Below are 11,059 nucleotides of genomic sequence, written 5' to 3'. Positions count from 1 at the left end.
TTTTTTTTATTACAAGTGACGTGGGACTAAGTCCCTTGTACTGCGGCCACTTCTGGCCTATTGTACCAGCCCCAGATGATAGGTGAGGGTGATTGTGGAGCAATTGGTGGAATAAAGATTGGTAGGGGAAACCAAAGTTCTCGGAGAAAACCTACTCCAGCGCCACTTTGTCCACCACAAATCCCACTTGACCAGACACCGGGCCTCCGCGGTGGGAAGCCCACGACTAGCCGCTTGAGCTATGGCGCGGCCTTTCCTGAACACTTAACTTACCCGAATTATCTTTGTCGATGATTCGAAATATTGCCTCGAGACTGGATTTGTTTCTGTAGAGCGTTTCTACTACTGTCGTTCCGGACTGAAAAGAAAGAACGGCTCCCGTTAACACATAAACAAGCTTCAATGGAACTGGAAAGCGATGCTGACAAGATTATGAAGTGTGTGACTGTAATACATGCAATTATTATGCAAATAACCGAAACATGATGAAATGACATCCATTAGACACAATCACAGCACTGTGCGTTCAAATTACCCGCAATAAAAATTACTAATGAACTAAACCTGGTATTGTAACAGTCAGAAAACTTGCATTTCTAAGGCAACTCTAGGAGTATACATGAAAATGACATGGCATCCAAGCCAGATTTATAGTCTGTTTTCTGTTTGATGTCAATTACTATTTTTTTTTCCTTGGCACTACAGCCCCAGTGGGCCTAGGCCTACCTCCATGAACTTCTCCGTTCACTTCGGTTTTTCTAGATCTTACACATAAGGTAGGACTTCTTCGGCGGGTGATCAGCTCGTCGCAAGGCCTCTACATGTACACAATTTCTTTCACTTTGCATTTGGAGCCGTGGTAGCGTAGTCAGTATACCCACTGGCTTCGGTTGGACAACGGAGGGATTGCAGTTCGAGTCCCGGTAGGGTCAAGAATTGTCTCTTCTCCACGTCGTCCAGACTGACTCTCAGGCCCACCCAGCCTCCTATCCAATGGGTAACGGAGGATCTTTCCCTGGGGTTAAAGTGGCCTAAAGCTGACCACTCACCTCCAATTAGTGTCAAGGTCAGGAAAATGTGGATCTACATATTCATTTCCCCATATGCCTTAATGGCGTAGTGCTTATGTAGTTAAGTACAAGGACAATTTTACCTTTTACCGTATTTATTTCCTATCAGAGGCAAAGGACAATATACATATAAAGACAGAGACGAAATCTGTTACCTGTGGTAGGAAAGGAATAAGGTAAAATTAAGGAAGTTTTACCTGTGCTCAACGAATTAAGCACGACGGCATGAAGGCGTATGGGGAAGTGGCTATATAGATCCAAGTTTTCTTGACCTCGGCATTAGTTGGAGTTGAGTGGTCAGCGTCACGCCCCGGCCACTTTCCCCCCGAGGAAGGGACCTTCGGTAACCATTGCATAGGGGACTGGGTGGGTCTCAGAGCCAGTCTGGAAGACGTAGAGAACAGAAAAGTCATGAATCTACTGGGACTCGAACTCAGACCCCTCCGTCGTTCAGCCCGTAGCCAGTCGCTATAACGACTGCACTGATATTTAAAATACATGAAAGGGAAAATCTATAAAGACTTGCAATATGCGGTCTCGTACCAATCTTCTGCTGTTCGTATGTTCTTGGAAAGTGCTGTAGTACTCGACTTTGCCAGTAGATGGATCCAAAGTCACGAGCTTCTCCCGCAACATCCGCCAGGGGATTCCCAGTCTAGTTTGTTCCTCCATAGCTGTACACCACTGCGACAGGCTGATCATACCTGCGTGCAATACAAATTAATGATTATCATCTGCAGAGCACAAGGCAACTCTGCTAATTCTCAACTGTAAATTGAAGTTCCATTAGAAATGTTCCTGTTAAGATCCCCTATCACGTTCTTTGCCACTTACACGCCAAAAGTTAGCAAAAATAACTGCTCCCTTTTCTTTGTATATCTCCAGGGTAAGTCACACCATCCATTTAGAAATTTCTAAATGTGAGAGTAAATATTTATTATCAGTGATGCTGTTGCATGAGAAACATGCAATGTAAAGCAAAAGGGAAGGAGATATCTTGCTTAGGGACTGAAGTAGTTAGTATGCTTAAAATACACAAGCCTCCTACCAAATTTGTATGTATAATGAATGTAAAGACTGCCGGAGTGTGAAGCTGATAACTCTGTTCCAAATAATTTCCATACCATGCTCTTTAAAGTTTTGTGTAAGTCAAAATAGTAATGCTAAACTATTTTGGTACTGAACAAGTTCATCTGATATGTATCTAGTTTATTTAACGGTGGTCTATTATCTGCCTAGATGCTAATAGCCTATTATATGTAGCTGAAGAGTGGTTGAAAATTTGAGGAGTAAAATAATATCACGACCTCTGAGTGATTATAGACGGAATTATATTTATAAAAAGATTATTGAACTCTTATATAACTCGTTACTACACTTGACAAACCACTATAGAACACACTAGGTCTTCTCAAGTTTGTTACAGTCTTCACTAACTGTTGCTTGGCTGTGGCTTTTGACAACGGATGTTCCCCGGCCTCAGTTTCGCACAGCAATAGCTCACGACTACAGCGAATATCTCACTTACCAACCAACTGACTCCACGGAACGACTCACTAATTTCCCTACTTGTAATATTTTGGCGTAGAAGTGAGTGATCAGCTTCATGCCCCAGTTGCTTTAACCCATGGGAAAAATCCCCCGGTACCCATTTTATAGTTGGATGGGCCTCGGAGCCGGTTATGAAAAACGTTATGGAGGAGAGAAATATTGGTTGCATTTGCTTGGGATCGAACCCAGGGCGTTCAACCTGTAACCCGCCTTTATACAAACCGAGATTTTTCTGCTCACGAATTTACTTCTGCATTTATTTTGTAATATATCTTTATAAGTTTTCAGTCTTTACACTTTCATTCTGTAAAAGTTGTCTATTTTCTTAATTTTGTTCCACGTCATAAAGACGTATGGGGCATGGAGGTATAGTTCCACATATTATTAATCTCGACACTAGATGGAGATGAAGGGGTCGGTTTCACGCCTTGGCCTTTTCATTCTGAGGAAGAACCTCTGACATTCATTCAAAATGGCTCCAAAGTCGTTTTTGACTCAGTGAAGAAGACAGAAGTTTCTTGCTTCATACGGAAACTCAACTCCAGTCCCTCTGTCGTCTAGCCCCTAATTCAGTCGCTTTATCGACTGAGCTGTTCCAACTCTTGTTCCATTCTGCATGATGTTAATATAAAGATGACCTTTTCTTTCCAACCAGCAGCCACTACTCCAAGCTTCTTGACATATCCATTATCCTAAACTCTAATTATGATTAACATTCAACTTCACCTTTTCCAAACCCGTCACAGGCTAACAGCTGCACATGAATGGAAAAAAAAAAAGTTGAACAGTTCCTGCGTAATACATAAATAATTCAGATACAGTATTATCTCAGGCTGGCTTCCCATCACGGAGTCAAGAGTTCAGTACCAATTTATTTCTTGTAAAATTTTCGGTGTGACCGCCTCTGTGGCCTAGTGATTAGAGATCCTGGCTACAGATTCATAGATCGGGTTCGATTCCCAGCGCTACCAGATTTTCTGAGAAGTAGTGGGTCTGGAACGGGGTCCACTCAGCCTCGTGAGGATAATTGAGGAGGTATTCCAAGGAAATAGCGGCTTCGGTCTAGAAAAACGAAATTAACGTCCGTGGGGATTCGTTGCGCTGACCACGCGACACCCTCTATCCGCTAAATTTAGCACTAACTTCGCCGAAAAGCGAAGAGAGGCCTGTATGAAAGAATGAAAGGATTTTATTGCGCCTACGTCATCAATGGCTCGGCAGACCGAATCGACGGTTTATTTGGCAGTTGTTTCTGCAGATGTAAGGAACAGTCGTTAGAGGGTAAAAGCGATGAAATAAGAAAGGACGGGATGGGTGGGACATGTAGAACCCACGATGAAAGCAAGTAACAGCGTAAGATACAGAAATGCATGGGAGACTACAGTATTTTGACCTAAGAAGACTGAAGCAATAAGAGGCTAAAAAATGTTCTATATAACAAGGAGCTCCTTAATCGCCACTCCACGCCAATTATTATTTTAATGATCAAGGCAAGGAGGATTAGATGTTTAGGGTACGTGGCACTCATGGCTGAAAAGATAAATGCGTGACAAATTTTTGGTAAGGAACTTGAAGCAAAGAGTAAAGTAAAAAAGTGAAGGCCCATAGAGTTGTGAGACGTTGAGGGTCCCAATCGGCTCAAAGATGGCGGTAATGTTGTCAGCCTTACGCGCCGGCCGCGCTTTACTCCCCAGGAAAATTATATAATTAATTCCTTTACTCATTTCTGTTAGAGGCTGAGCCGACCCCAGGGACATAGTGCGGCTGGAAGGATTAGGTAAATTGAAAAAAAAAATCCAGTGACCTCATCGGGACTTGAACCCGCGACCTTCCAGCTTGTAGCATAGCCCCGCAACAAACTACGTTTCGGTGAGGGTAAAATCCTTCTTATGAGTAAGGGAACCTCGTTTGACTTTTCCAAGTCTTTCTTGAGCAAATCTTCAGGTAGTTACTTTATTCCTGGCAATTCATCTGGAGCAAATCCCTTTGACTACATGAAGCACATCTCTTACCTGTTTGAAGAATTCTTCATGTAGCTATACTTGAGGTTATCTGGTCATCTGGTTGTAGTGGCATGTAGTTCGGAGGTAGCCCAGTGTTTCTTAGGAACATTTCACCTGAGCTCAGCGTGCTGCCTGCTTCTGCTGGTTTCTTCCGTATTTACTTTTATATCCTGAAGAGTGAGGCAATATATACCACCGAAACATCGGATTTCCTCCGAACTACACAGTTGTATGAGGCAAATGACAATACTCTTCTTCAAATAGTCGCTGTCGCCTCGCCAGTGGGACTCTTGCGAGTAAAATCTTTCCTGTAACTCTCAAGTATGTCTCACCTGTTTGCTCCGGGTCGTACTTCAGAAATTCTTCAAGAAGCTGATCTCGCCTAGCGAGTATCTGACCGCTGAGCTCTCGAATTGCTGAACTTTCCACTAGCCCAACGCGCTGTCTAAACGTCAGCTTCTTAGTTCTTGGAGTGGCCGTTGTGAACTGCACGAAATGGGGCGCCAGCTGTGGCCCCACCAATTTGACGTAAGCTCCTTTGTTGGAGCCCACTTCATAATAGTTGGAAGCCGAAAATATTGTGATTACCTGAGACACAAATTCCAAAATTTCAATTCCATTAAATTCTTAATAATTTTATTAATTTTTTTTTTCATTCTGGTCCGTCACACTACTAAACTAAATTATAGAATAATTGTTAACTCTGGAAGTTGTTAACAATTATTCTATAATTTAGTTTATTAATTACATTAGTCGTATTCACTAACGTTGCACAGTGGTCGCTCGGACTGAAGAATGAACCGTCTTCGCCCTGGGGTCGACTCAGCCTCTAACAGAAATGAGTACCAGTAATTAAAAAAATATTTTTCCTGGGGAGTAAAGGGCTGCCGGCGCGTAAGGCTGACTTACCGCCATCTTTGAGCCGATTGTCTAGAAAATGTGGGATCCTCAACATCTCACAACCCTATGGGCCTTCACGGCCTGTTACAGGGATAGCTTTACTTTTTTTTTTTTACCAACATGCGTCCGGAAACGTTTAATAGATGAGTTATAGATGAAAGAATACTGTACATGCATGACGGTGCCCCGGCACATTTTAGCCGTGCTGTGAGAAGTGTCCTATCGTGGCCGAGGGATAGGTAGAGGAGGACCCACTCCGTGGCCTCCACGCTCACCTGACTTGAATCCTCTGGATTTTTACTCGTGGGGACCCCTAGAAACCCTTGTGTATGCAGCTCCTGTTGACATCGCAGTGTGGATGCCTGTCAGACTACCCGCAAGTGCCCCGGCACCTTTGTACGGATGCGGCGGTCCCTGGTGAGACCTGTCGAGACGTGTGTTGAATCTCATGGAGGACATTTTGGGAGCTTATTATAAATGTACTCTTTCAGCTGTAAGTCACAAATTAAACGTTTTCCGATACATTTTTATGCGAATATTATTTTTATTCTGGTATATTGAACTCGTGACCGAAATTTGTCTGCACCTTGCAGTTACACCCTGTGGATATAAGAACGCACATCATCGAGCCCCCCCCCCTTTTTTTTTAAATTAACCTTCCCTTATTCCGACGGATTCAGTCACTGGAAAATAATTTTCATTATATTTTCCAAGAACTTTTCGTGACAAATATGAATTCATTATGGGAATTTGCTTCTCAGAACGCCTCGCCTATTGTTTCAAGGACTCTTCACGCGCTCATCTGTATGAGTAAAAATATTAAGTATTGATTTAATGTCTAAGTCAACTTCTGAGCAACCACTGGAATTTTACTTTAAAAAAATCTATTTGTGAGGAATGACGGATTCTTTTCCAGCTGCCAATATTATATGGGAAGATGATCGTGAAATCTAGTAGATATGGACTCGAAAGGAGTAGACATTACTTTTTGCTAGGTTCTGTCTTGTCACCCAACCTTCGAAAATTCGATCAAGGTACCCCAGAATACCAGTTTAGAGCATTATTGCTACGAAAGCTGCTGGATATAGGGTAAATGAAGTTTCTATATATATAGTGACGGGGAAAGTTAGCTGAAAAGTTTCCGTGATTTTCGCCAGTATTTCTGGGTAGATTGCAGGACGGTACCTCGAATTATTTTACGATTGCTTCCTCTTACGTCACTTCCAATTCTTTGTTAGCCACTCATCGTTCATTTAGGTGCTATAAGTCTACAGACTAAGCGACTAACTCCCTCGTTAAATAAATTATAAATAACAACAATATACTGTGGCGTATAGACCCGTTGCTAAGAGATGGCGCTGAAAACATCAGCCGTTGCTAGGTAATGCCCGCACGCAACAGTAGAGGAGGTGTCTCATAACGTGACGCGTACAGCCGTTGCTATGTAGCACCCGCAGCATACGCGTGCGCGGCGACGTCACATAACAATAGAAGAAGTGATGCAGGCGGTGTTCTCTGTGACATCTTATCTACACAACTTGGGACTACATTCAATTACAGCGTTATCCCTGATCTACACATTTTACAGCTCACCGTTACATGCGCACTAAGGTTCTCAGTTTTCACTAGTCGTATCCTGGTAACGGATTTGTAACAGTTCCACTGTAACTTCAAACCACACATGAAGTCTTCTTTTCACAGCTTAATTTTTTCCAAATTCAATTCTTCTGTTCCCAAGTTCATACCTTGACAAAATTCGATTAACTCTTCTGAACTGAAATCTTCTGTATAACCACTTTGCACGGACCACGTAGAAAACACAGCCTCTCTATTGTTGGGAAGGCGTGTTTAGAACGCCTTTGCATAGTATCGGAAGTTACTCGATTGCTGCTTGCGTATTTGTTGCCGCGGGAATGTGTTTACCGAATCGTTGCCATCAATGAACATTTCTTCCGACTTTACAATTCTGGTTTTCGGGCGTTATGCCACAGTATCAGGGAGTGCATTTGGTACAATATATACCTTCGCCATTTTAGATGGATCAAAAGCCATGTCTTTCCATTCTGTGTCAATTTACTACGACCCAGATCTCTTGAATATATTGATATGATATCTTCACAGCGTTGACTGCAAAACGTACCCTCTTTGGAATCTGACGTCGTGTAATCCGGTAGAATGTTACCGACGTTCTAATGGAATGTACTGTCTTCCTTTCAGAGTCGAAGTGAAAGTTAAGAAATTAACCAGTTAAGTTGATAATTATTTCTTTCTGGTTGCTTGTTTCGCGCAGTCTGCGACACTGTAGGCTGAAGCGGTGCCTTCTTCAGAAAGTTTTCACCACCTTACATGGTGTCACATTCCAGAATATGACAATATTTACTTCTGCTGAGTTCGAAAATATACTCTATTTCCTGGCGGAATGCACCGAGGGAGTAAAGTTAGCATTTCCCCATAAAGTTACCCGTGTTTAATGACTTCTGTCAGTTACTCCACCCAAGCAGTGAATACACACCCATCTGTATGCCTGATTCCCTGCACGCAGCTCTTTCCTGAGAACTGCATTAACGTGTATCCCTGAAGGTATAACAGTGATGTTACTGTAAGGACAAATTATAAAATCCATGCGTGTAATTATACAAGACGCCATTAAGCCGTATGGGCGCATTCATAAACTTTGCCCTGGATGAGGTGAGTGGTCATATTTACGTCCCGATATCTCATCCTTGAGGAAAGAGCTCTTGATTCTCATTGGTTGGGAGGATGTGTGGGCCCCAGCGCCGGCCTGGGCGCCGTAATGAGTAGGAAAATGAGGGCCCTACCACTTCTTTTTTAATTAGCTTAATGTGGTGTGGAGTCCAGCTTGGTCTACTCGGCACAGCGGCCACTGATTGGCCTATTGTACCTGCCCCGGGTGATTGTGATGATGGAGAATTTGGTGAAATGAAGATTGGGAGGGGAAACTGAAGTACTCGGAGAAAACCTACTACAGCGCCACTTTGTCCACCACAAATCCCACTTGACCAGACCCGGGATCGAACCCGGCCCGCCGCTGTGGGAAGCCAGCGACTAACCGCTTGAGCTATTGCGCGGTCTTAGCTGTGATAAATCCGTTGCCAGGATACGACCTGTGAAGTAGAGAATCATAATGCGTGTGCAAATGTGAATTGTAATGTGTGTAGCATAACGATAGCGATGTAATTACGTGTAGTTCCGAATTACGTGAGCGTATAAGGCGCAGTGAATCCAATCATCCAATCCAAAACATGTTTTATAATCCACCCTAAAACGTGACAATATGTCTTGTTGCATTTCTTGAAATATTTATGATATAAAGAAAACTTCCGTTTCAAAGTTTTAACGAGAACTGCGGACGATCTATCACCCTATGACTGTGTCCAATCGTGTGGAGACTATCCGTGAGATGCTGTGAGGAGCGACAGAGAAGAAAGTAACAGGAGGTTCGAAAAAATTGGATAACGAGGGACTTTACAATTTGCACCATTCTCCAAATATTATCAGGGTGAGCAAATCAAGGATCATGAGATAGGTAGGGCTATGCAGCACACATAGAAAAGAGATTTGCATTCAAAGTTTTTTGTAGGAGAAACTTTTTCATTATTTCTATAACACCATTTACCATAAAGATGGAACCAGCTGGTTCTTCTAATACAATGGCATATTTCTACCAGATTATACGGCACCACACCCCGGAAGACAGTAGATTATATTACGAGCTGTCAATAATCGTGCTCTTATGGTCGAATATTACGGACAATGAATTGGAAAAGATTTAGGAGCAAGCGATCTCTTACCTAATCGAGGTACTTGTCTTGAGAACCCGAGGAAAAGAACGTAAAATCTCAGTCATAACAGTTGGTGTCCCTGTAGACATTCGGTCTTATCACCTCCCGAAAGCCAATCCAGAGCACTGCCCCCGCGTGAGCGTCACGTGTCTAGCGGTCTGCTACTGGCTGAACATTCATCGTCGCATTGCACCTTGTAGTAATAAAGACTGTCGCTGTAGCTCACGCCTTACCTGACGTCAAAGTTCAGAGTAATTAGTGCTTTGTGTACTGACCTTGCTGCTGTGTGTAATCTCGTAACCTTCGGGTTTGCACTCATGAGACCTGATGAGGTACAGCAGCTTGTATTTCTGCAGGAACTTATCCGTCACATCGGGTCCAAAATATGTTCCAGCCCCTCGTAATGAGTTGGGGATGCAGCCATCACCAGGCTGGGGGTCACTCCACAATATATCGAATACCTGAAACAGAGGACTTGAATTGTTGAATGACGTTTCCGAAACTCTTAAGTTTCCTGAAGATGGAGGCGATGTATCCTCCGAAACGTCGAATGACTTCCAACTGACTATACGGTGTTATATCCTAGAATATAGTACTTTTTATTCTCTGGCTATTCATCACCAAATTTTCGGAAGTCCCTGCTACCTCCATCTTCAAGGTAGAAGATAAAGCAGAGGGTGGGAAAGGTTGTAGGAATGATAGAAGAAGAAGGACATGGTCCTGAGGGAATCAGTAGGCGGTAGAGGCAAGTCAGGGGAAGGAGACTCAGGAACTACTGCCACTTAAGACTGGTTTTCACAAGGGCAGAGTGAACGGGGAAATGGGTAAATCACAAGGAGGGGCTGATTCCAGTGCCAGAGTAAGATAAAGATAATGTTATCCCTGGGCTTCATTAACTACGCGCCACATCGTGAAGGCTTCTGCGGAGTGGAGGTCTAGCTCCACCCCGGGAAAGAGCACTCGATACCTAGTGGGTGGGCCCCAGAGTCGGTCTGGGCGTTACAGTGAAGAAAGAAATTTGTTGCACCTACAGGGAATCGAACCCCAGCTCACAGGTGTCCTCTAGTGTGGTTCCTATACAGACAGAGCTTTCCGGCTCCTCATACAACCCAGTACGGAGCAAAATTCAAGATTCGTGTCTCTCTCTCTCAACGGCTCTAGAGCCCTTTGGACCTTGGCATCTTCTTCAGTTATTTTATACGTAATATACACAGTCGGTTTGACTTCTTGGATCGGCCCGTCGCAAGGCCGCTACCCACAATGCCCCAAGTGGGATTCGAACCCACAATGCAAGTGTTCGAGCGAGCGAAGACGGTTCATGCCTTAGACCCAGCGGCCGATGTGATCTGCAAGAAGGTTCATAGAAAGAATAAAAATAAATAAAAATATATAATATGTAAATATTTGAATATTCAGGTTCCGGTAGGGTCAAGAATTTTCTTTTCTCCAAGTCGTCCTGACCGTCTCTGGGGTCCACCCAATCTCGTATCCACTGGATAAAGGAGGATTTTTCCCCGGGGGTAGAGCTCACTACTCACCTCCAGCTAGTGCCTTGGTCCAGAAAATGTGGACCTCTGTATCAACTCCCCATACGCCTTTGCGGCGTATTGCTTTAATACGTTAAGCACAGGGACAACTTTATCTTTTATATATATAAATAAAATAAATAAATATAGCAAGTGTGAGTGAACCTAAAGGAGGTGTTCCCTCAGGGCATCCGTCCCAGTTTTCC

At 43.4% G+C, this 11,059-nt stretch overlaps 1 protein-coding gene across 1 annotated transcript in view; it reads right to left on the bottom strand.

The window, feature by feature from the left end:
• LOC111865569 (serine/threonine-protein phosphatase rdgC) overlaps positions 1-11,059 on the bottom strand; it is a 126,986-nt gene that overhangs the window by 13,789 nt on the left and 102,138 nt on the right. The window contains exons 12-15 of the mRNA XM_033752232.1: positions 9,603-9,788; positions 4,957-5,212; positions 1,614-1,774; positions 274-358 (exon numbers count right to left, since the gene is read on the bottom strand). Of these exons, the coding sequence (XP_033608123.1) occupies positions 274-358; positions 1,614-1,774; positions 4,957-5,212; positions 9,603-9,788 (688 nt within the window). The remainder of the gene's footprint in view (positions 1-273; positions 359-1,613; positions 1,775-4,956; positions 5,213-9,602; positions 9,789-11,059) is intronic.

Source organism: Cryptotermes secundus, unplaced genomic scaffold (assembly GCF_002891405.2).
Source record: "Cryptotermes secundus unplaced genomic scaffold, Csec_1.0 scaffold81, whole genome shotgun sequence".
In the NCBI taxonomy this organism is placed as follows: Eukaryota; Metazoa; Arthropoda; class Insecta; order Blattodea; family Kalotermitidae; genus Cryptotermes; species Cryptotermes secundus.
The sequence above is the reverse complement of the archived record's forward strand: the minus strand, read 5'-3'. Positions and strand labels throughout refer to the sequence as shown.